Source organism: Cryptotermes secundus, unplaced genomic scaffold, assembly GCF_002891405.2.
Source record: "Cryptotermes secundus unplaced genomic scaffold, Csec_1.0 scaffold528, whole genome shotgun sequence".
Classification (NCBI taxonomy): domain Eukaryota; kingdom Metazoa; phylum Arthropoda; class Insecta; order Blattodea; family Kalotermitidae; genus Cryptotermes; species Cryptotermes secundus.
In genome coordinates, this window is record NW_019724748.1 from 1,333,751 (window position 1) to 1,360,303 (window position 26,553).

Sequence of the window (26,553 nt, forward strand, 5' to 3'; positions counted from 1 at the left end):
GTTTCGGATGAATGTGAGAATTGAACGTGCATTCAACAATCCTAGCAAGTGTTGTGCTTTTACACGTCGACATATTGTAGCAGCGTTCACGCAGCAAACATAACTGTGTACATCTTAAACAACGGCAGTGTTTTCATGCTTGTACTATGTGCCTCTGATGATGGTTTTATTAAACCGAAACATGTAAGGCAGAAGTGATAAAGAAGTGACCTATAAATTGTTACACTCGACGGACTTTCTATTGACTTTGTGAAATGTGACCATTTTATTCATTTTATATAGGCTCCCACATTTATCTTTTTCTGTATCCATTGTTTTTTTAGGACCCTCTACAAAAGCAAATTAAGGTTTCAGTGTACAGTTATTGAGTTTTTGGACATGTTATTTGAAAAATAACCACAGGGAATGTCATCTTGTTAGTACATGTGTGAAAAATACATGTTAGTCAGTACATACCTCTTATTCTGGTCTCAAGAAGTATAGTTCCAGTTACATGGGTTATTAGCCTTTGTTTTCTGAATTATGACATGTAGTCTGGTATGTTGGAATGCTCCTGCTAAACTACGTGGTGTCCACAGCCACAAAATTCTCTAATCTTATGTAGGAAGAACCTCATTTAAAATGTAAATATCTAGAAGAAGAAAATAGTAGATAGTACCATTCACCAGCATTGTAAGTAGAACGGTCAAAGGGTTATGAGTGATGGTAAGCAGGAGATCTGAGAGGGGTTGGTACAACTCCCTCCCCTAACCCTGTCAAGCAGCAGTGAATGAACACGGACCCACTGCAGAGTGTCTTGTTTTGATGTCATAATCATGATTTCACATCTTGTGCTATGATAATGTAAGATCCTTATTCTTAGCCTCGTGGTTCTTTAAGGATTCATCTTCAGGGGTTCCTTCGGCATTTTTAGGAGCTGCCACAGAGATCTTGGAGGGTCCAAATTCTTGAATCATGCTCACAGTGCTGGTTTTCTATATCACATAACTCACAAGTTAGAAAACTGGCTCATCTTTTTTGGTGACTACTGTTACTGCTTCCATTGTCCAGTAATTCTTATGTAAATGATAACATTATGGATCTGTGTACTTCCGTTGGAGATTATTGTGGTTAACATGTTCATCTTTTATGGGTACAGATGTGTCTGAAGTTCAAGTGTACCACATTCCTAAAGGACAGAATTTCCATTTCATTTGAACCCATAGTTACCCACTTGTGCTAATAAAATATTGATTAAAGGACTGACCAATGGTAATAGATATAATGCAGTATGCCGAACTTAAATATTTGCATTTAAGGAAAAAGGGACTTACAAATTATAAATAAAATTTTTTATTGATTTTAATAATCTGAATCTGGATTATTTTGTCAGCAGACCATACGGTTTTAATAGAGTTCATTTTCCCAATATGCTGTTACATTAAACAGTGTAGAATTTTTTTGGANGCCACTTTGGTCATCGTCTCAAACAAAACATGCATCTGATCATGCACATGCACAAATCTGACCACACATAAACCTGGTCACATATTGTACCTTATCAATTCTATGTTCAACTTTCTGCAACCAGTATCTACCCAACCTAACCAGATCAAGATGAATATCAGATTAAACTCACACATAAATTACGCATGTGCACCATTTGAAGTGCATAAAATTATAATACAGGGTGTTTCAAAAAGAGCTTTACAACTTTGAAAGCTTATATAAATTTATACAGAGGATATACACAACGTTTTGAACTGTCATAATGTAACAAAACACACCGAGTTTTACCTCTGAAAGTTATGGTTCAATGTGACTTCCATTGGTAATGCGGCAGACGTCCCACCTGAAGTCAGTCTCTTGCCACATGCTATGTAGCATCTCTGGCGTCACTTCTGCAACTGAGGCAGTAATTTGAGTTCGGAGCTCAACGACATTTGCAGGCAAAGGTGGTACGAACACTCGATCTTTAACGAATCCCCATAAGAAAAAATCCAGGGGAGTGAGATCTGGGAACGAGGTGGCCATGCTATTGGTACCACTCTACCAATCCACCGACCTGGGAAATGGGTGTTGAGGTTCTCGCACACTTCTCCAAGGTAATGAGGGGGTACGCCGTCTTGCTGGAAGTGAATGTGTCCTCCTTTGTCATCTTCGTCTAACTGTGGAATGAGGAACTCTTGGAGCATGTCCAGATATACGATACTGGTAATGGTTGTCTTCATGGAGAAGAAGGGGCCGTACACTCTTTCTTTGCTCAGGGCGCAAAACACATTCACCTTTGGTCTATCACGAACATGTTCCAGGTAGACACGTGGATTTTCGCTGCCCCAGATCCTGCACATGAAACGTGCTCTCATCACTGAAAATTACGGAGTCCAGAAACTTCTCATCATCTTCTATCCGATGAAACATTTGCATACAGAATTCCTTACGAACCACCTTATCTGCATCCATAAGGTGTTGAACAATGGATAGTTTGTACGCTTTTAAGTGTAATCATTTTCGTAACACTCGTCACACAGTAACATTTGGAATACCAGTTTCCTGAGATGCACGTAGCGTTGACTTTCATGGACTTTGAACAAAGCTGTCCCTAATCTGTTCTACTGTAACGTCAGAAACACGTTGCCAACTGGGTAGCTTGGCATGGTGTACAGTAAATTGTAGGCCTACTGCGAGGTTCCTTGCGATACTGAGTGTGAAATTTCCTTTGAACTTGTGTAGCAGACTTCGTTTCCTGAACCAAAACACACATTGAGCACGCTCTGCACCTGTGAAAGTAGCCATCTTGATTTCAACTGCGGGAGCGCTCGTGGTGGCAGTGTTGGGTATTACAGTACCACGTGCATGAAACTCGGTGTGTTTTGCTACATTATGACAGTTTGAAACGTTGTGTATGTCCTCTGTATAAATTTATATAAGCTTTCAAAGTTGTTAAGCTCTTTGAAACACCCTGTATATCTGTGATACATTTGGAGACCCCAGAAGATGAGTAAGGCAGTTAAAACCTACATGTCTTCAGTATTTGTTACATAATAGTAAATCAAGGCTCACATGTAAACTGTCCACATAGACTTATTTGAAATGCATGAAATCCTAATAACACAATAAGGGCCAAAGCATGTTAGGGATTTAGAAGCTTATGATTAATGCATGATATTCTGTGTTGATTAGGGGAAATTTAGCATGTAACTTAAGATGGATACCTCTCATGAAGTAATGCACCTTTGCTGCCTTACTTTAGTTAAGAAGTACAAATTTCCTTTCAGTCCTTGTATTCCATTTTTATATGGACCTAGAGAACAGCCCTTTGAAATCCATGGTAAATTGAAAATATTAATATAGGAATTGTATTTGTTATAGTATTGTCTGTGTAGAATTGAATGGCAAACATGCATACAGAGTGAAGACAGTGAAATGCCAAAGCAGACACTGGGATGTAAAACGTTGGGACGAAAAGGTTCTGAATGCTCAAAGGAACCATTGTACGTAGAGGTTTAGGAACAGGCAATTAAGGCTAACCTTACTTAGTTGACGCTTAAAAGTCTTCAGAAGCGTGTTCTGGGATCAGTGGTTTTTATATCTTTACTAACAATATATTGTAACTTTCCTTTCATGTTAAAAGGTAGTTTCTAAATAATAAAGTGTGTTTTTGTAATCGTCATTCTCCTTAAACAAAGTGAAACGTTTATCATAATAAAGATGTAAGCTTCTTTGGCATTTGCAGTTGTGACAGTAGTGTCGTTAACATTATATTAAGTTGTGAGACTGCATTTAGCATGCTGTTGGTCTGTTTGCTCATATGTACATATAATGGTATGTGCTATGTTTCCCTTTTTGTTTACAGAACAAGAGAAACTTTGGCCACTGGGAACTTATTGAGTGTGATCAATGTTCTCATGCAACTGCGTAAAGTTTGCAATCACCCCAATCTGTTTGAGGTTCGCCCAACTATCTCACCATTCCAGACGGAAGGCATTACATATGTAACAGCTTCTTTGGTTATGTCTGTGCTTGACTATGATCCCTTTAAGGTTAGTGATACTACTTAACGTGATAAAAGTGGTAGTTCTGAACTGAATGGTATGACAAACATAGAAGTTAAGCTACAGGGACATATTGGTTGTCTGTGGTAATGGTGGGAAGAACTACCGTGAATAATTGAAAATTACAGATAATCCAAATACAGTGTCTTTCATCAAGCAACTAAATCAAGTTTGCCCAGCCACGAGAAAATGTACAGGCAGTAGCTGAACGTGCCTTACATGAGAAATGGATGTTCATAGTGACTTAGCTATGTTGCTGTGCAGTGTCGGTTACTCTTTATCTTGCATAGCTGTCATAACATGTTCGGGTAACTCACAAATGTGTATCCATTTTTTTTTGTGTTTCTTTTCTTGTAAGATCATTCAAAAGCCTTGTTTCATGTTCTTATTTACAATACTGAATAGAGATGGTGAAGTATACACTTGGACAGAAGGATTTTTGTTCCATAGTTACATGAAAAACCATGCAAAATGTTTTGCCATAAGTATGATGCTCCTTGAGTTCCAGCGTTTTTCAGCAATTCTCGAATCGTGAATAAAGTGCATTGAGCTGTCTCTTTCTTAGACATGAAATACATTAGATGGAGTACTGTAGAGGGGAGAAGCCTGGCGAAATTGGAGTGATATTGAGAAGTGATGTCAGCAATGTGACACGTGCAGCCAGTTGTGGACCTGGATTTGGACCTGGGCTCCAGATGTATGCTGCCACCTGCAGTGGGTTGACCCATTATGCCATTCCTGCACAGCACAAGGGGAAAGGCGATGACAAGGCTGTAATAAGAACCCAGAAAGGATGGATGTTTGGGAAGAGACATCTGGCAAAACTGGAAAGCAACAATGCTATAAGGATCCAAGGCTTTTAAAGAAGCAGCTATGTCTGAGGAACAAGAGGACATCAGCAGGATTATCAGGAAAACCACTGGGCTGGAGATCGTGAACTGAATAGTCAGGATTTGAAAAATGAGTGTCAGGACATTGTGGAGGGGTCAGCCTGCACTGAAATGAAAGAAGAGATGGCACACACAATAGGAACCATAAATGTAGGAGCATTGACCACTCTCAGAACTTGTGGCCGTACCAACATTAGGGAGGTGATGGTGATACATCTGGATTGACAGGCACTGTCAGGGTGCTGCTTGGGACAAGCATGCTTAAGGTGTAGAGTGTTAACCAGTGAATAGCAACGTGACCATGGACGCTGAAGAATCTCCATTCATTACCAGCAGACATCTAGTGAAAACATTGCAGAGGAATAGCCATTGTTGAGATCTGTTACCAAGCAACGACTAGTGAAAGACTGAGAAGACTTGGTGTGGAGTGATTTGTAGTGTGGAAATCAGCAGTAATGTTTAGATTCTAAAGGGTTCTGACGACGGTGGATGACACACAGAATTACTGGGTTTTTGGACTTCTCCCATCGTCCGGAATTCTAGGTAGTAGAGGACACGACGTTTTGGAAACTTGATCTGATTCCGTCTTCAGGTGAAAGAGGAAGACACCTACTCAGTTGGGCCCCTTAGAAAGAGCTAATCTCAGTCACTGGATCCGTTGTCTTGTGTGCTTGATGAAGGTTTTTGAGCACCACCATGCCGTTATTCTAGCAAAATTTGTCTCATTGTTATTCTTCCATGTTAGCCATGCTGGTTACTTGCTTGGCTTTTTGTTCTACCCTGAAGACAGGTGACATGTTCCTCGGAAATGTTGGTTGACTTCCTTTGGACTTCACAACATTATATCCTAGAAGACAGAACTCTTTGTAAGATATGAACTTTCTCCCCTTAGAACTTATCATATTAATACTTTTAAAGAATGAAGGAACTTGTGTTTTGAATCAGGTTTCATGAAGGAAGGAATATCCATTTTCCTCTTTCGTGTTGAAAGAGAGGCATTTGTCTCAGAATGAGCACACTTTTTACATTCAGAAAGTAATTTATTATTTAAATATGCAAGAAATAACACAATACACTGAATAGTTCACAAGCTCCATCTTCAGGATAATTTTGAAAAATATCTCTGATTCATATATTAATATTCTGAGTTTCCAGTGTGTGAGTCTTCTAGTGAGCAGTATTGTAAGTATGCTGACATGAGGAATTTCTAAAATTACATTCTTGTCACTCTTGAAAGCTTCATAAGCTAGTCTCTCCAATTTCTGCAAAATGTGACATCAGCTGGTTGTACTTACAGCTGCCATACCTGAACAGACTGGCCTGATCTTGGTCACTTAGAGCTTTTCTGTCAATAAATGACATCAAGTATTACATGCTTTTGTTTAGAGGAAAGAACAGGCTTTCATGCCATCTACATCTTTGGCCATTTAAAGATAATTTGCAGAAATATAGTGGGTTTAACATTTACTCCCAAGCAGCCATAATGTTTCTAGTAGGTAATTCTGCAGTGTCTAGGTAGTAACGATGTTAAGAAATGATCAGTATGGAATGAAATCTGTATATGTAAGATTTGAAAGTAGGAACACTACAAGGAGAGCTTAGCAGATGTAAGTAACAATATCATGTTCATGTGTTATACATGGATAGCAATAGGATTCCTTTCTGAGAAGATGACTGTTGGTGAGGTGGAATGGACACATGTCTGAGAGAAGTATGTATTGAAAGATTATGAGAAATAGAGAGTTGTCATAAGTTACACATATATAAGTTCTTTTAAGATTGAAAATAATTATTATAACCAACATTTATAACAAGCAGTACAAGATATTTCTTTGTTTCAGCATGTTGATTTATTCAGTCTGAACTTGCTGCTGGTAGAACTAGAGACATGTCTCACAGCATTTGTTGCACATCGAATCAAGAAATATCGTACTCCAAAGAAGCTCATAGAAGAAATTGACTCTATGCCAGGACCACCTCCACGTTGTCCATCAGGGAAGATAAAGATTCATGTTCGACTTTCCTCTGGCCAGCAGCAGCAGCATAACGTTGGGACAAGCGGAAGCACTGCTGTAAATAAGGGATATCCTCTTAATGTTGCCTCAGCTCGTGTTGGTACCTCACCTCTGATCAGAGCACCAACTGGCCAAGGTGAGAATTGCATTTTAATCTTTCAGGCATGTGTAATGATTTTAAAATGCTATTGGTTATTAATTTGGGTTTATTTACTGCACTGTGTTTTTTGATAATTTTTTATTATTTGTGTGACGTCTTATGAAAGCAAAAGTTAACAAATAAGTATTCTGAATTGAAAGGTTGATGGTCTTATAACCAGACTACTGTGTATGAAGAGTGGAGCACTGTGAAGGTGGTAGAGACACTGAACATCAATACTGTTTTGTGGGTTCCTTGTAGTATATGATCCTTTCTTGCCTCCTTGAACTGCTCTGATTAGGGCCATATTTTTTTAAAGCACTAATATCTGATATATCGACACCCGAGTGACTTGGCAAGCAGCCAAATATCTGATATATCGACAGTCCTGCATCTTTTTTTTCGGGAGCCCTTCTGTGCCCTGTGTATCTGCTTTGTCTAAGCACAGTGTGGAATTTTACTCTGCAAGGTTTCAACATTATTTCTATAAACAGTCCATGCATCAAACTTATTTACCTATGCATACAGCTGTTCTAATCATTGCTGACACTCTGAACCCAGACATCAAGAATGCTTTGCTTTTCATTCCCTGTTTGGCACCTGTAACAGTAAGATTGCTATTCAAACCTGGTAAATATATGTGGGAGAGTTAGAATATATGAGAGGAAATGGAAATGTTTGTGATTAGATATACAGTCACAGTTGTGAGATTCTTACTGTAATTTTCTTTGTTCATGTGCATATGAAGCAGTTCTGGGAACAGGGAAGAAAAAGTCAAGACTGGATGATATTGCTTCTGAATATGATATTCTAGTTTCTGTAGTGGATTTGGTTCCTTCTTATGCCCCCCCCCCCAGCTGAAGTACATTCAGTAGACCAGTGATCCACAATCAGTATGGCAGGAACTTTGATAGTTGATTTATCATGTGCTGCAAGATGATGTTGAAGAGCATTACTCTTGACATCAACTCAGAAGAAGAGCTCGAAGATACCACACCTCAGGATCTGATATCTGCTGAAGAAAATTATGACTTAGCAGATGTGCACCAGTTTGTGGGAGAACAAAGTGGCCTGAACAAAACTGCTGCTTGCAATATTACTGAAAATTCACTACCTTGTGATTTCTTCTTGCTGCATTTTCAGACCATCCTGGTAAGGAGGAGCCTGTGTGCCTACACAAAAAAATAAAATTAATGTCTCTTGGGCCAGTTACCTCGGTCCAAAAACAAGCTTCAAGATAACATTTGTAATGGCTCCACTAAGCACCTGGCTGTAATTGATCACACAGTGTACTCTTGTATTATGCAGTCTTGCTGCTAGCAAGCCTTCCTCTCTGCATGTCACCAGGAACATTGGCAATGCTAAATTGACAATAAGCATACCCTGAAGAAATTATTTGCACACTGTGATATGAGTTGTCTTTGTGCCCAGTAATAAAGCAGTCTAAAGAAATTTAATATGGCATACAAGATGGTGATCACACCCATGTAATGCTTTCTATCCCAGTAGGAAGCCAAACCCAAGAAAAATCCTGCTCATCATTTGCACCAATATTCTTTGACCAATAAAGTCAGTACTTAAAAACTTCTGTACTATTTCGTACAGAAAGCAAGGAAGAAGAGATCTTGGCTCTTCCTGATTTTGAAAGGCTGATTCACATGCTCACCTCCAGTCCAGAAAGGAGAATGACCTAACCTTTGCGTATCTCTGGTTGGTTCTCAGTTCAGCACCATACATGTATGCACACAACTCCATGTTGCCTGCGTGCTTGAGGCCCAAGTCTCTTTCTGGGCATGCTGGGCCCGTGCACAGCAACTCCAGCACTGGTGACATACCGCCTCCCTGTCCACTGTTTACTCTGTAGTGAGTGGGCTGCCTCCATTGTTTCAGTAGAGGAGACAGATCTCTCCCTTCCCTCTCACAGCCTATCTTAATTTTACTTTGAACATGGAATCTTTTTTCACTGCTTTCCACAATGTTGCACTCTCATTACCTAAATGTATAATAAACTGATCCACTTCTGCTTCCGATTGGTCTTTCTGCCAGTACTACTCTTACATCTCTGTAATGTCCATACATTGGCCATCCCGGTCTTGATTTGTCACAGACAACATAGTCTGCACTGTCTGTGCTTATTGTTCTCATGAACAGCATGTTTGACCTTTGCTTAGGCTAATGCAGTTGCATTGAATTCACACATGTATGGAGTCAGTCTGGTGACTTAGTGGCTGGCAGTGTCACTCCAGTAACTTGTCAACCCTTACATTTTCTCTTTTGCTCATTTCGCTTCTCCCAGATCATTGAGATTGGATATCCATTTAATGCTGTCTCACACTATGTATCTTGAAGAAAGCAGTCTTCTGGGATGTGGCACCATGTGGATGTGGTGTTAACCGACGTTTTGGAGGAACATATCGCCTCCATCTTCGGGGTAGAAGGAAAAATAAGAAAATCCGCAAGCAAAGAGACACGGAGAACAGGTGCAAGCAGTCTGCTTGCGATACGTTCCTCCGAAACATCGGTTAACACCACATCTACACAGTGCCACATCCCAGAAGACTGTTTTATTCATAGTCACCGCCGTGAAAACCTCAGATCTCACACACTATGTATCTTCTCTGTAGACAAGCAGTAATTTATTTCTTCACCTAATATTTTGACAGGTTTGTTGTCTTCTGTCCAGTGGTGTGGAGAGAAGATGAAGGCAGCAAATTTATAATTACTTGTTCCATAATTCATCCCTTCAAGTTTGCGGAATTCATTTGCCTTTGATAATTACATTTTATCACACCTCCTTTGTACATTAAAAGATGTGTATAAGGAATGTGATATTCTGATGTAAGAAATTTTGTGTTTGCCAAAATAAAATCTCTCTCAACCCTCCACCCACAGTTACGTCATGTGGGCAAGGAATTTCAAATGCGATTGAACAATATTAGTGTGCTCATTCTGTAAAAGCTGTTTTATCTGAACCAAACCCATGTCTTTCAACAGTTTTCTTGAAGATATCACACTCAACGTCCAATTGATTTTTTCATTCAAAACCAATGTTAGTTTCCATAGTGTTGGTACAGGTCTTTTCACAGGATGGAATTCTTGTATTTTGTCCCCAAATATTCCTGTGGAAATCATTAGCTTCGGATATTCCCATTGTTTTAAGGGTGCAAAGAATACATTTATTTAATTCAAAAAATGTTTCATTATTTACAGAATTAGTCTGCATTAAGGATGCAGTTTACTCTGCATTTATTTGATTTATTGAGCACTTGTATAAACTGCTCGGAGCTACTATTTACAGATCACTGACACACAGACCAGTGTCTTCAGTCTGTTACAGTTCCTACTAGCTGTTTCCTGGTAGTGGCTTCTATGGGGTTAATTCTTCAGCTTTCCACTCAGGTCCTGTTGTCACAGCTGTTCTGTTGCAGAACTCTTGTCAACTGACAACCCAACTATGTCCCAGGCTGATGTCCATTTCACACTGACCTAGTCTTCTCTTCACAGACCGTCTTGTCAGCTGTCAACTGAACTCTTTCACTCACCAACCAGCTACTTAACGTCACTTCACTCAGCTGAATTGCTGACAACTCTGACTGCACCTCGGCTGGTGTCCTTGTTATATAACCCTGGTGCAGGCCCAGCAAAAAACATTGCCTCCAACAGTCGTTCTGTTATTGTCATGGTTGGTTTCTTAGCAACAGACTGGATACCATTTCCACAATAACGTGTTTACAAAGTGTTACTTAGAAATGGGTGCTCCTCTCTCCGTTGCATAGTAATGGCTGTACTCTACCACTTGAGGTCTCTGCCCAACAAAGGGTCTATACACCACAGTAATTTATGTTCTGCCAAGTTATTATGAAAACTCTTAATGGTAAAGTCCCTGTGATTAATTAAGCACTACACCAGGAAGACAGAGGAGTGGATATTAGATCTGCATATGATATTGACCTTCACATTAGTTGGATGCGAGTGGTCAGTTTCATTCCTCAGCCGTTTTATTCCCAGAAGAAGAAGTCCCCAATATCCATTGGATAGGAGGCAGGGCGGTCACCAGAACTGGTCTGGACAATGTGGAGAGGAGAAAAGTTGTGCCCTCACCGGCACTTGAACTGTGACCCCTTGGCTGTCCAGCCCATGGCCAGTCACTCTACTGACTGCTATCCTGGTCACCCAATTATGAAAACCATGAAAATTGTTTATGCTTAAAAAGTCAGTATTGCAGTGTCTGAGCCTGAACTGAGCCCTAAATGTGGCAGCGTGTGCTGCAAAGAAGTCAGGGTAAAGTATGATAACTTTCTTTACTTTTATATGTGTTTACCAATCCAGGTCATGAATTTTTATTGTACTTTGAATCTGCATTACTGAAGCCTCACTAATGCTTGTGTATATGGTTTTTGCAGTTGCCTTTTGAATTGGTGATCTTGAAGTAATTTGTTTCAAGATTTCTCTTGACAGCTTGCAAGACATTGAGCATTTCTTGTACATAAGTGTGATGAAATCATATCTTTGTGTAAGTAGAGGGAACCGCCCCTAAAAAGTTTTTGAAATTATTGAACAAATTGAGATGGAGGATAACTTGGTAAAAGAGAATTCCCTAAAAGGCGATTTCATTTGCATGAGGAAATTCTCATTTAAATTTAAGTTCAGTTCACTAATGTATCATACAGAATCAAGATGCTTTAATTATACCTTAAATTGGATCTTTTTCAAGCAGTTTATTGCATATTTTAGTATACAGTAATGGCTTTATGGGATATAGAATTGGGATCTTTTTCAAGCAGTTTATTGCATATTTTAATATACAGTAATGGCTTTATGGGATATAGAATTGCCCTGTATGTTCAGGTCTCTGATCTGAAGTATGAGAATAAGTCTAAGGCATGCCAGGATGCCCTTATGGTGTCCTCAAGAAATAAAAGTGGTTGCTAGAAGCAGTTACAGACTGAACTGTAAGATGGCTTCCGCTGCGATTGTGGTTTGCGGAAAATGATTTTCCATTGTTGATAACTTGCATATGAAGCTAAATTATGATTTAATGTATGAGATTGGATGAGTAGAGGTGTTTTCTGTGGGAATGTAGCTGTCGATGGGAGTTCTTTATTTTGAAGGTTCTCTCTGTTGCATTTGAGAAAAAACGAATGCAGCTGTGGATTAAGAAAAGGGATGATGCCCTATGCTGTGCAAGTTGATTGTATGATAATAAGGTGGAAACAGTCTCTGTTTTAAAGCTTCACCATTATTGTAGTGACAGGAAAGTAGGCATTTAGTTCCTTCCAGAACTTCAGATTGTTCATCATTTTATGAAGTTTAATATAAGAACATGCTGTATTCATTTAAGCCAAGACTGTTTAAACATGGATATAAAAATCATGAAGTGCGTAATACTTTGCATAATTTGGTCATGTATGTGAAGTATGTGTATTCAGCATAAGAATTGGAGTCAGTGTTTTGAAGTTCAAAAGTGTATCTGTATTTGAGGTCCAGATGATTCTGTAACAGTTTGTGAGGTTGTGATTGAAAGAAATGTCTCTCTGGTTAGTGGCGAATTGGATAACGGTCTTGTATATCTTACCATTTGAATTAAAAGGAAGGGTTAGATATTTTTTTATGAAGTTTGTTTTTATAGCCAACATTTGTACTAGATAAAGCACTGCATAGTGCATATCATTAGCTTTCCACAAGTTAGTGATGTTGAATATTTTCCATGACATTTCCTGTAACAATTTGACATTGAAATGTTATTCAATTTTATAAATTCCTGCATATGCTTGTGTGGGGATTTAATGATATTTTTATCATTCTGTTCTCTCCCAACGCAGTTTCAGACATTTCTCTTGCATTTCTGTCCTTAACATCATCTTTATTTATACCAACATTTTCCTTCTTCCTGCGATTTTGAACATATTCATTGTTACATCTGCTGTGTCCGAGCGAAGTGACTCACAGTATACAGTGAAAGAACCTACTGGAATGAAGAGCTTATATGATGTAATGGATGGATATACCTCATTGCCTAAAATTGTGAGATGACTCATGTTTCAGGCCATCTAGTCACGATATGTGGAGTCCAAATATAGTGGATTTCTGTTAATTGGGCAGCCATTTATTTTGGGCAATTCATGGATAACAAACAAATTGAGAGTATAGCCAGAATTTGCTTTGCTTGGGACACCATGTCATTTAGCTGGTCCAGCAGATGCCACATGGCATACTTGTGATTGTGTTATTAGTGAGTCACTGACACATTTCATGTACGTGAACACCTAGTTACATTTGCTCTCAGTCTTGTAGTGACTGTGTTTTTGGGTCTGCTGTGACGTGTTCAGTGACTTCATTTAAAATTTTAGGTCCCTATAGAAATGCCTTGGAGAAATGTAACGCTCGCAGACAAAATTGCTTTACTTGAAAAAATTAAAAACCAGCCACCTCATACCAGTCATCACCAAATGGCAGAGATAACTGGAGTGTCAAAATCTGCAGTTGTGCACATTATACAGAGGTAATAGAAACTCTGAGATGAATGGACATTACACCACGGACTACAGGAAACTTCCCAGAACCGGAAGTGTGAAGGCAAGGATCCAGATGTTGACGAGGCCCTCAGTGAGTTAATTCACTATCATAACTGGGCAAGGTGCACGTGTCAGTGGCCCAGTGTTAAATAACATGTCAGAGAAGCTAGCTAAAGTCTGGGTCATAGTGATTTTGAAACAATAGGTAGTTGGAGTGGAGTTGTCAGTGGAGATGGAGGTTGGGACAGTACTGATGCTGGAGGTGCTGAGCAATGGCAGTCCACAAAACTGCCAAACTTACTTTAGAAATTTTGTGCTGATGATATCAACACTCTTATTTTTACACTTACACGTACACTTATTCACAGCTTCAGTATCACAATTACTGCTTCTGCTATAGTCGAAGCCAAACTGAAGACTTACTACTACTACTGACTGATCTCTTCGAAGGTCAAACACAAGCTGAACTTGTCTTTTGTTGAAGCTGGAGTTTTATAACCTTGTCTTGGATGTTATGCAGCGAACCCTCTGTTGTTTTTTCATCTCTGGGAAAACATGTTTGTTTGCACTGTTCCTATGCAACGACCCACTGTTATTGCGTTTCCATGGAAGTATCCCTTCTGGACGCAACACTGTAATACGTTATAACGGTTCATGAAAATCACCGTACATATCTGATGATGGCTGTTTGGCCAAAACATGTCATTGAATTTATATGACAGCATGGTGGTGAATCAGTCAATTACCTGTGAAGCTGCATTGAAGACTGTTGTGTGTGTATGTATATCAAGTAATTAACTAATGCAGAAGTTGCTTAAATACAATATTGTCATGTGTACAGAGTGACTCTAGATGGGGTTTGGATTGATGATTGAATTTATTGAACACACACAGATTGTAACTACAAGGATCTGCTTAATGAGAGCCATCAGGTATTCATTAAAGTTATTGATTACTGGTTTGGGCACCGGTTACCTGTCAGTTTGTAGTAATCTCTTAAACTTGTATGATTCATTAGTACTGAATGCTTGAGACACTTCAGATTCCATGTGGCTTAATATTTCCAGTTACTAATTACACACTTGAAGGTGAACTCACTGTGGCTTCATTATCATCTGTTCCAAAGCATTAACTTTTGTGCTGCATTTCTTATGTAAAAGGTGTTGTGACCACATCACATGAAGCAGTGTTTTTTTTCTGCAATATGCAGCTGCATGTCCACCAGATTTTGCAATATCTTAATTTCTTGAAGAGAGCAGTCTTCTGGGATTTGGCACCGTGTATATGTGGTGTTAACCGACGTTTCGGAGGAACGTATCGCCCCCATCTTCAGGGTTGAAGAAGTATAAGTAAATCTGCAAGCGACAACACCGTGAGACACGGTCAAGCAGTCTGCTTCTTCAACCCTGAAGATGGGGGCGATACGTTCCTCCGAAACGTCGGTTAACACCACATATACACGGTGCCAAATCCCAGAAGACTGCTCTCTTCATAGTCACCGCCGTGAAAGCCTCAAATCTTACATCTTAATTTCTTCTTTTCCTCAACATGGTGTTAAATTGTATCATAAACTAATCCTTTGCTCTCTCAGACACAGATGATTAGGAAAATACATACTGATAATTCTGAACCGAGTAAATTGACATGTAATAGATTTCAAGGTATTTATACTAAATTCTTGTAACATAATCTGGTTATAAGTGGATCAACAATGTTAAGGCATACAAACTGTTGTTAGTGTTCCTGTATTCCATAACGCTATATAACATCCAGCCTGGCCAGTTGCTCTTCAATATGAAAGCAATTTCTGATCACGAAACTGTAGAGTATCATGGATTTAGTGTCTCTGTTATCTCTCAGCTAATAAGTTTTGCACTGCAAGGTGTGCGCGTGCGTGTGATGCATGAGAACAAGCACTGTGTTTTCTCACTCAGGTGTGACTCTGAGAGTGACAGGTGGATCTCAGCGGCAGGGATATTCAGTCCAACTTGTGCAGCATCAGGGTGGTGTTAAGGGTAAGGAACTGGCTATTGGAAGTATTGTAGTGCATGTGTGTTTCACGTGCTTGCTCCCCTTTCTGTGGATAAATAATTCGAGTGATTTCAAGAGGAACAGAATGTAATTACATTTTAAATTAAATTTTGTCTATACTGATTGTACATTAATTTTTATAATGTTTAGACATACTGCTTTGTTTATGAAATATGTTTGCTACACATGTCAGTTGAGGTTCAGCTCCTGTTGAATTTAGAAATATTATTTTGTACAGCCACATACGAATGAAAGTTGTTATGAAAGGTGTATTAAGTGTACTGAGATACATTCAGTTTTGCAGAATTCACAGTAATTGGATTTGCCTTTGTAATTGTCATCTTGAAAGAGTGATAAGGATATCAACATGATTTGTGTGACAGTTTTGTTTCAGAAAGTACCATGTAAATCGAGAACACATACATTAAAGTCTCTGTCCATAAACTCGGTGTTAAAGAGAGGTGTTACATTCATTATTTAAAAACTGAGTAAAATTGTATATAACTTAAAATTGGCATTTAATGTATAGTGTCTAATTAAATAATGAACTTCCGTTAAAATGTATTTATTTGTTAAAATATATTTGCCAAAATGCGTGGGAAGATTACATAATGCACAAAATAAAATTTAGGGTATTGGAGCTTTATGGAGGTTAATAGTGTTATTGACAGTTTCCCTCAGAAGTACTTTCTGAGGTTGTAGGAGATTGAATCCATGCGATATAGCAGTCTTATCTTTTCCTCGAAGAAGTAATTGTTTGGTAGAAGGCTGTTATGGACCGTGGTTATACATATACAAGGAGATGCCACATAAAGAAGGAATTTCCTTGCCAATGAAACAAGATCTATACAGAAACCTACAAAGTGAAGGTAGTATTTGAGGTGGGTGTAGTGCCAAATCCCAGAAGTCTGCTTTCTTCATAGTCACCGCCGTGAAAACCTCAAATCTTAAAATAGGAATGATGTATAAAGTTTCCGCTTAGTTACATGAGTCAACTTGAGACATCCATGAAATTGCCTTTGCTTCAAAAGTTAAAGAAATAGAATGTCCCTCATAGCTCTTGATTCTTTTCACGGATAGTTACTGGTGTGGCTCTCTCTATGTAGCATATTTAAACTGTAGATGGAAATTGAAGGAGCTTCTTGTAGCATCTTAAACTTATGCTCTGCTATGGCGAAAATAAAATCTATTCCTGCGTGCAAGATAAGGGTAAACTTTTCCTGATTAGTAACGTATTAAATCTTATGTTGCTGGACTACTGGCTTGGAATTATTGAACTTAAAAATCATGCATCTTCCTGTTTAATGACTATGCATGATTTTTTAAGAAAACAGAATTATCTTGGTAGTTCCATGTGCATAGTGTAAGGTACTGTGGTAGTTAGCAAAAATCACTCTTATTTTCTTTGAACTACAGAGGAGTGCATCATGATGATTATTTTGAAGTAAGGAGTTAACCAGGCAGTGATACAGATAGCTTTATGCATTATAAATCTTATATGGTTCTCTAACAGCAAAATAGTCTTGGATATAGATCCCATTATGCACTCTATAGCCACAATCACTGGGTGACAGGAAGGTGAGTTCTGTTTTGGAGCTGAAACACATAATTATGGTTTTTGGAAAAATAACATCCACATTTTGAATAGCTTGCCCATATTTACAGAGAGTATTGTTCCAGTAGTACTGGATTTGTACTTTTTGAAATCAGGGCTCAAATAGACAGTATTAGGCACATTGTTCTGACAGTGGAAAATGTTACACGTAGATGCCCCATTTAAATTAGTACCATTAAGTTCTGTGTGTTTTTAAAAATACCGAATGGTGTGAAATTAGAATTGTAGTTGTTTAGATTGTGAGTTGCCATGGTATTTTATTTTGTGAGTTTCTGGTGATGTTAGCTCATGAGTAAGTGATCTTGTGACCTGGGCTAAAGAACCCATGAGAGACAAGATAATTGTACTGCTTATCCCTTTTTGGGGTAAAAATTTTCATAAAGCATTGTTTTTTTTAAAGGCAGTTTTATGGCAGTAACCTTTTTCAAAAGGAAGAAGGAGCAAGGAGCAAAAAAGATGGACAAAATTTTCTGGCAAGTGGATTTGTGCTAGCATTGGCAACTGTTATGTTTCTGACATATTAGAAATTTAGTGTGCTGCTGCACATAGCTATAGCAGTTATTTGTAAATTCTCAAAATCTGAGACTGAAAAGGCAACACACACACACACACACTTCCCTGTAACAGACTAGACAGTAATCTGGAGGCAGTCTTTAAATGTAATGCCACGTTTGTGCCGTCCTGTGTGTGTGTGAGTTGACTTTAAAACTGAGAGTTATGGAACTGTAAATTCAGACCAGTCTCTTTGAAGCCAGATATGGCCTGGCTGTAGAGACTCCAAGCAGTGGGCCAAATTCAGAAGCATGATAATCTGATATGCCAGTCAGCATATGGTTCAGTACAGTGTCTTTGAGAATACTGTGACATTTAGTTATCCTTTCCCTTCTGAATCTTGACCTTTGTGGTGAAATACAGCTGCCAGTCATAGTATGACTTTTACTGAGACCCTTAGTTGTTCCTTACAGTGGTATGAGATGTTTTTGTCCCTGATAATTTTGTGCACTACGACCTCGTGCCACTTCAGTTTTTATCCAGGAGCATTGTTCTTATTTCGTAAACATGTTGTTAGGGTGCTTGAACTGGGTTCCTGCACTTCAAGACAGTGCACAGTGCAACTCAATGAAACACAACCAGAGCCACTCACTGAACTACTTCAACTGAACTGCTATCAGCTACAGATGGCCCTAGTGCCACCTGAAGCACATCTTTCATGTTACAGCAATGTTGCCACTACTTTTTATCCAACCCTTGTATTATATTCAATATGCAAGAATGTGTGCATCATAGGGCACTGCCCATTGAAGAACATTCCAGCTCCAAAAAATAGGAGCTCTTTAGATGGGCTCCAAAGCACAGAGTGAAAATTTTCCTAAGAGTGGTTGTAATGATTTTTGTTAAATTTCAGTAATTTATGGAGCCTATATCTATAAATAAAACTGCGTAGGTTGTAACTTCAGAAAAAAGATGGTATTTGGACAAAGGTTTCAAAATTAGTGTATGCGCACAAGGGGTCCCAATTGTGAAATGTTTAATTTGTTGAAACCTGGTTTACAGGTGAGCCAGGTTTCAGTGTTGTATGGTATTCAGTAACCAACATGGTCTACCAAGCAACAATCAGCTTCATTCATAATCTGATATGATTGAGGTAAATCGTATGAGCAGTTGTGTTCGTCTTCACTTTGATTCCAGGAATAATTGCAGTTTTATTTGGTGGATTGGGAAGTTCATGTCAACACAAAGCGTTGATTTAGTTGCAAAGTAATTTGAATCTCGAGGGATGAAGTTGGGCCCTGAACTCAATTGTTCATGGCTGTGCATTTTTTTTTTGCACAGTTCTGGGAGGTTTATTTTCAGTCTGAAGTGTGTTATTCTGCAGCAGTTGTACCCCACATCTGCCTACCATAATCACCTCCTGTTTGCTGCATTATTGATACAAAACACTTTTTAACAAAGCAGATGCTACTTACTCCTTAACCATTTTTCTTCGTTCAAAAGAAACTTTATTCAGACTTCCATATTATTTTTAATTTTACAGTCCTTGGAAGAAGAAATATCTTTGCTGTTTACTGTTTTTTTTATCATACACAGCATTCAGATGTTCATTGTACCACGGATTAAATTTCATAATAGTACATCATAAAATGGTATAAACTGTTGGGTCCAGCAATGACGTTAGTATGACATGGCTTATTCTGGCAGGACACTGAACGCTATACTAGTATTACTTCCAATTTAAAAAATTCATGTCATAAAAACTTATCTTGCCAGAGACATGAATGTTCCACTTTTTCACATCCCAGAACTTCTTGTTATATTTTGTTTCATTAGAAGTCTGCCATGTAGCACTGCAAAACTGCACTGTCTTGCAGATGGCTCAGTAGTTCTTGCATTTCAGTCAGCTAATATTTAATCTGTTATACCTTACTTGATGCTTGTGTGACTGTCTCATACCTGTCAGAAATCAACACACACATTGTGGCCCTAGACTAAACACCACATGGTGTGGATGTCTCCTGCAGAAAAGGTTTGGTATTCGAGTTGATTTCCAAGCACATCCCAGTCAAGGTGGATAAACCAAGAGCAAGTTAGAGTTTGCAATCAGATCCTATACTGAGTGTAAGTAAAGTGAAAATTATGCGATCTAAATTTAACACAGATGCAGAAGTGATGGAAATTTTAAACAGTTCAGATTTTATTGCGTTCAAGATTGAAGATCAAAATTGATGTGATGACACATTTAGAAATCACTCATCTGGAAGAGACATATCAGTTGAGCAAGAAATTGTTTTAGAACTATTGCCACAAAGAGGCCAAAATGTTACTAACCCCATAAAGAAACCTACATTTTCTGGGCAGCCAGGATCGAACCCAAGTTTAGAAATAACAGGAAAGTTCCTGTAATGGTTTTTTCAATATATTTTCTGACAGTGGGATATTTTCAGAAATTCAATCAGAAACCAACAGATGTGCTAAGCAACAAATAAAGAAAGAAACAGTAAGGTTCTTGGAAACCAAAATCTGTATATTCTTAGTGGATAGAAGTAAGCCTACATGAAAGAAGAATATTTTTTAGATTAGTTGTTCGCATGTGTTCTGTGAAGAAACCATCACTGTGTTACTGCTGGATGATGGGACTAGTTTTATGCATAAACTGTGCATCGTGAATTGGGATGTCATGATGTTGCTGTCTGGTAATCCTTTCAATTTTACCTCCCAGCCGCACTAGGCCCTGGGGTTTACTCAGCCTCTAACAGAAATGAGTACCAGGAATTAATTAAATAATTTTCCTGGGGAGTAAAGCACGGCCGGTGTGTAAGGCTGACAACCTTACTGCCATCTTTGAGCTGATTGGCTAGATAGTGTGGGACCCTCAACGTCTCACAACCCTATGGGCCCCCTCAGCCTGGTACAGGGATAGCTTTACTTTTTTACTTTATACACTTAGGGGAAGATCCTGTATTTCATGAACCATTTGTATATTTCAGGTACACATTTTCTTTCATGTTTGCATGAAAGGAGAATCTCGGGTATGGTATGGAAGGAAATATATCAGTTTGGAGTAACGAGTTGGTTTATGTGCAGTATAGAGGTGTTTGTAAGTGCATCGAATGGGTGATGGATATAAAATAGCATATCTCGCAAGCAGGCTGTGTGAGCTAATCAGAAACATGTGATGTGTATTGTACATTGACTGATTCTTTTTTCAAGTCCAGAACTTTGTGATAACTTCTGGAATGTGAAACGAGCATTAGGGACGTTTGTGTCAGATCACAAAGAAATTCCTGAAGTATTGCTTTAAGAGAAACTGACTGAAATAGGAAACTGAATACAGAGAGCCAAATTCCTAGCAATAAAATGGCTGTGAGATCTTTATTTGCTGAGCGCAGCCCGTGATGAGCAGGTGACTGACATGACGACGTTAAGTGGAGTTCATGAACAGATAACGAAATGCAGTCATGGATTACAGTATGTATAAAATTGGTCTTGATAAATCTGACAAAATGTTATCTTATTTTTGTTTTCACAAAATCGATGAAGTGGTCAAAGAACCTATTTGAACTTGCATTTGTGAATGGTCATATTTTGCACCAGAAGAAGTGCACTAAAGAAATCCATACTCTACAAGTTCATGGAAAAAGTGACAGAAGGGCTTAATGTCAAAGTGGGGAGAGAACTGGCAACAGCCACAGATACATTCTGTGGTGAGATGTGTGGCCAAATAGCATTTTGCCCACAGTGCAGCACGCACAAGAGAAGGAAAATGCCAGTGCACATGTAAGGTTTGTGCAGGCAGAGGGAAATACGCCACCATCTGTTTCTGGAAATGCAAAGTAGGCCCCTGCCTCAGGGACTGTCTTGAGATTTATCACACTATCATGATTTGTTGTATTCCATAGCAAATATTCTTACAATGCCTGGGTATGTGATAGTGTGAAATTGTAGACATTCAGTTGTTGAACAAGTGTATAAATACATTATATGTGTATGTATTATTAATGTGTACCAGGGAGATCTGTGAAAAAACATAAAAATTTGGTGCATCAAAACTATCGCAAAGAAACATTAGTACCAGTCTTTTATTCTGCACAGAGATGCAGATATGTGAGTGAAAATTTCATGTTTAGTTCATAAAAGCTAAGTCAAATTGGGGTTCCTATTTTTTTCTGACCCTGTTTTAAGTATGCTGGCTAGATTGGATGATTGAATTTATTGGCACTTTGGCTACAAGTTCTCTTAATCATTCTTGGTCATAACGCTATCACTACACACTTTCAGTTCACTGTTAGACATACGCTACGATTCTCTCTCTTGACTAGTTGTCTCCTGGCAATGCATCTCAACACAGAAACTAGCACTTGTTCAGTCACCGTGGAATCTTGAAACTCAACTAAAAGTTGCTGCAAGTGGACTCATGTAACGTAGCAGTGGCAGTGAAGGAAACACAGTTCTACTGTTGCATGATGCAGACCACACAGAAAACACAAGTCACGTGATTTCTACTCAGGTAGTTGATTGGCATGCTGATTGTTGCCTGACAGTGCTATAACATTTGTCCACTGAGAGACAGCAAAACTATGGAATTTGATCCCTCCCCATTGGTGTGATCAGAGTGGAACCATCCACAAAGTTGTACAGGGTAGAGGAACAGGAGAAAAGAGAGTGTCATGCCTTTACAGTAATTCACCCTTTTCAGTTTTTGTTGCTTGTAGGGACAATATCTACTTATTGCTGTTGTTAGCTTTTAGGTTCTCACAGTAACAGCTGTGGAGACTGCTTTCTTCTGGGATGTGACACTGTAGTTCAGTGGATATGTACCAATATACTGCACTGAAGATGAAGCTTCAGGTTAGGTTGCTGTCATGTTTTGGTAAATATCTACCAGTCTGCATGGTGTTACACCTCAGAAGACAGTAACATTACTTTTGTCATTATTCAACCTTTCTCACATGTTATATTGTTACCAGTGACAGTTCTCATGTATGTTCATTCCTTTAAAAGAAAGCCATGATGTTTGCATTATGAATAATAAGTACACCCATTGTGTGAAATTGTGAAAGGGATCATCCCTTAGCTCAATTTGCTAGAAGTGGGGCAGGTTCTGAATGCCTGTTAATAGAGTAAGCAAATTGTATATGTCCCTGAAATTTAGGATTCATGTCATGCTGGCATGTATGTGAAACATTGTGATGTAACGCTCATTTTCTGAAATTTTTGTGTTTATTTGTATCATGAAAATGCATATATTTTATCACGTAATATTTCTGTGCTTTTTGTACTGCGTGAGTTTTGATCACTGGCTCTATTCTAGTGTGTAACCTAGTTAACTTCGAATTCTGCTCCATGCTGATCTGCATTGCCTGTTAGGTGCAACCAGCCAGCATACTATAATAAATCCCAATCCTGAAGTCGGTATTTACCACCTGCTTAACTAGGAGCTTGCGTTGCTGTTGTAGATTTTGCAAGAAATAAGTAACATTTTATGATAATGTTAATGTTAGGAATGTAATCAGGATAATCTTGTTATATATCTTTGAAGTTGGCTGTTTACTGAGAGGCATGCAGGTTGTTGAAATTTGGTGGCTTTGAACACCAAACAATTCAAATGACAGCCCCCCCCAAAGAAGAAAAATTGTTAACGGTTAATGATTGGCATTGACGACCTCCTTGGATGCCCAAAATCTATGACCACGTAGCTTTGCTTTCAATCTGTGAAAGAGAAAGAAATCGCATGGAGTACGGAGGGTGTGGCAAAACTGTGACCTGTTGCCTTGCCAGTTCCTCTTGGACAAGAACAGACCGATGTGCAAGGGTGTTGTTGTGTAACAACAGCCAATTCTTCCTACGCCAATGCTCAGGAGGCTTAAAACGAATTTAATCGCGTAGACGGATAACGATCTCCTTGTACCTGACCTTGTTTACAGTTGCTCCGTGTGGGATAAATTCCATGTGAACAATTCCCAAGTCGAAAAATAGTTTAAGCATCACCTTGCCATTTGACCTGTCCTATCACGGTTTCTTCTTTCTTGATGATGATCAGTTGCAGATTGTAAAGAAAACACCATGTTTTGTCTCATGTAATGATCTGGTTCAGAAATGTCCCATCAATGTCAGCACTACTGATATGATCACCACAAATGGTCATGCGATCATCATGTTGGTCTTGCGTCAGGACATGTGGAACACAGTGCTTGGTAACACGACATATTCAGGCCATCAGTGAGAATTTTGTGGCATATACCATGGCTTATCCCTACTGCTGCTGCGGCATCATCTATCAATTGGGAGCGGTTGGCACATACCAACGTTGCAACTTCTTCGATTTGTGTTCAGTTCTGACTGCTTTTGGCTGACTTCGCTCATCGTCCTCCAAACTCTCTCTCCCCTGGGGGAGCTCCATAGCTCAAGCGGTTAGTTGCTGGCTTCCCACTACGGTGGCCTGGGTCTGATCCTGCGTCTGGTCAAGTGTGATTTGTGGTGGACAAAGTAGCGCTGGGGTGGGTTTTCTCCAAGTACTTCAGTTCCCCTGCCAGTCTTCATTCCACCAAATTCTCCATCATCATAATCACCTGGAGCAGGTACAGGAGGTCAGTCAGTGGCTGTCGTGCCAAGTGGACCCAGCTGGACCCCACACCCCGCCCCACTAAGTGAATTTTAAAAGACATGGTGCCACTTAAACATGGCACTGCAGCCCAGAGCTTCTTCATCATACACCTGCTTCATCATGTTAAATGTTTCGCTAGGGGATTTGCCTAGTTTTTGGCAGAACTTGATGTTTGCCCGTTGTTCAAACTGCAACATTTTCGATTTCCACCACTCGCATTTAACTGCAGTTCACAATAGAGGCCATAGTTCTGCTTACACTGTTTGCTCATAACTGCCTCTTGCTGTGACAAGAGATGAACTGACAGGGCATCATATCATGCCTCAACCTATCCACTCTAGTGTACTACGACGACGCTTTGCGGCCAGTCCACAAACTTATTAACTATGGTAGTATTAATGGTAATACAGTCTGTCTCAGTTACATTTTAGTTTTTATGAGCTTTGTAATAGTGATTTCCATTGTAGTGAACTGTATAGAGAGAACTGAAAAGAATGTTTTTTAATGTTCCAAGAGGCATAGTGTCTTGTGTATCACTGTTGAAAGGGTAATTTTTTGTGTGTACACAATTTGAATGTATATAAGGGAGTTTGTGTCCATCTGCATGTAGTAACCCTGTTAACTACTGAACAGTTTAAGTGTAATTTGGTATTTGAGGGTACGCTACAGCAGTTGCCGAGGAAGTTTAATGTCATATCTCATTTAAATATTATTGCTACTTTAGATGAAGTTCATCTTGGTGTTTTTCTAATTTTTCTTAAAGGGTTCATAATACAAAAAACTACACACAAACTGATTTCTGGCTGTATAATATGAATAGATCTGCAATAATGGATGGTATCAGAATGGATTAGTTGGATTTATTGTTTTTGTTTGTGTTGTTGAAGTTGCTTTTTTACAGGGGACAGACAAAAATATGGAAACACCTTGTGAAATGCATGCCTGAATTGAAGTGTTTATTTTAGGGACGTTTGTAGGTCATGCTGTCGTATCTGCCCAACACCACTACCTGTACAACCTCTGCAATACATTGCAAGCTTCATTTGTTGTCGAGACAAGTGTTCTGTGCAATTTTTTGTGTGTCATGTCAGAGCTAACAGAACTCTAAAGCAGGCAAATTGTTGGGGCCCATATGGTGGGTACTTCTGTAACCAAGGTAGCCGAGGTTTTTGGTGTTTCGCGAGGCACAGTATCCAAGAAAAAACGCATCCAATAAACACCAGCGTGGATGGAAATGTGTGTTGAGTGATTGAGACAGACGAACATTGTGTAGGATTGTGACGAAAAATAAGTAGACTACAGCTGCAAAAGTGACTGCTGAAATGAATGTCACGCTCACAAACCCTGTCAGCACCAAAACAGTACGAAGGGAACTCCACAAGCAGGGAATTCCTGGACGAGCGGCAATTCCAAAGCCACTCATCAGTGATCAAAATGCCACTAAGAGGACAGTGTGGTGCCGAAGTCATAAAACCTGGACTGTTGAGCAATGGAAGACAGTCATTCAGTCGGATGAGTCCACCTTCACACTGTTTCCAACTTCTCGCCAAGTTTACGTCTGGAGAACGCCATCCCAAGCTTACGATCCAGATTGTTTGCTGCCAAGAGTGAAATATGGCGGGGGTTCGATCATGGTATGGGCAGCCATATCGTGGTATTTTGTCGGACCCATCATTACCCTGCAAGGTCACGTCACTGCCAACGACTACGAGTATGTGACCATTTTGGGCGACCAAGTCCATCCCATGGTGCAAACTTTGTTCCCTAATGGTGATACCATTTACCACGCCAACAATGCCTGTGTTCACATAGCTCACATTGTCCAGGACTGGTTTTCTGAGAACGAAGATGAAGTGTCACATCTGCCATGGCCCCCACAATTGCCAGATATCAATATTATTGAGCCTTCGTGGTCTGTTTTGGAGAGCAATCTGCGTGCGCGCTATCCACCTCCATCATCGATAACAGAACTTACCATGTTTTTCAGGAAGAATGGTACAAGATTCCCTTGCAAGTCATACAGGAACTTTATTTATCCATTCCAAGGAGACTGCAAGCAGTTCTGCAAGCCAGAGATTGTCCTACACCATATTAGTCACGGTAATGTGTTTTTTGTTGGGTGTTTCCATATTTTCGTCCATCCCCTGTATATTAAGTAGGCATATCCTGGTCTCATTTTTAGAGGAAATAAAACAAACTCGGTCTCAATTTC

The 26,553-nt window shown here is 39.2% G+C and overlaps 1 protein-coding gene across 5 annotated transcripts in view; it reads left to right on the forward strand.

Moving 5' to 3' along the window:
- Positions 1 to 26,553, forward strand: part of LOC111862876 (helicase domino) — a 201,996-nt gene that overhangs the window by 64,313 nt on the left and 111,130 nt on the right. For 4 of the 5 annotated variants that reach the window (XM_023848643.2, XM_023848647.2, XM_023848644.2 and 1 more), the window contains exons 17-19: positions 3,836 to 4,022; positions 6,766 to 7,075; positions 15,528 to 15,608. In XM_023848643.2, the coding sequence (XP_023704411.1) occupies positions 3,836 to 4,022; positions 6,766 to 7,075; positions 15,528 to 15,608 (578 nt within the window). The remainder of the gene's footprint in view (positions 1 to 3,835; positions 4,023 to 6,765; positions 7,076 to 15,527; positions 15,609 to 26,553) is intronic. The other variant, XM_023848646.2, reaches the window with a different exon arrangement.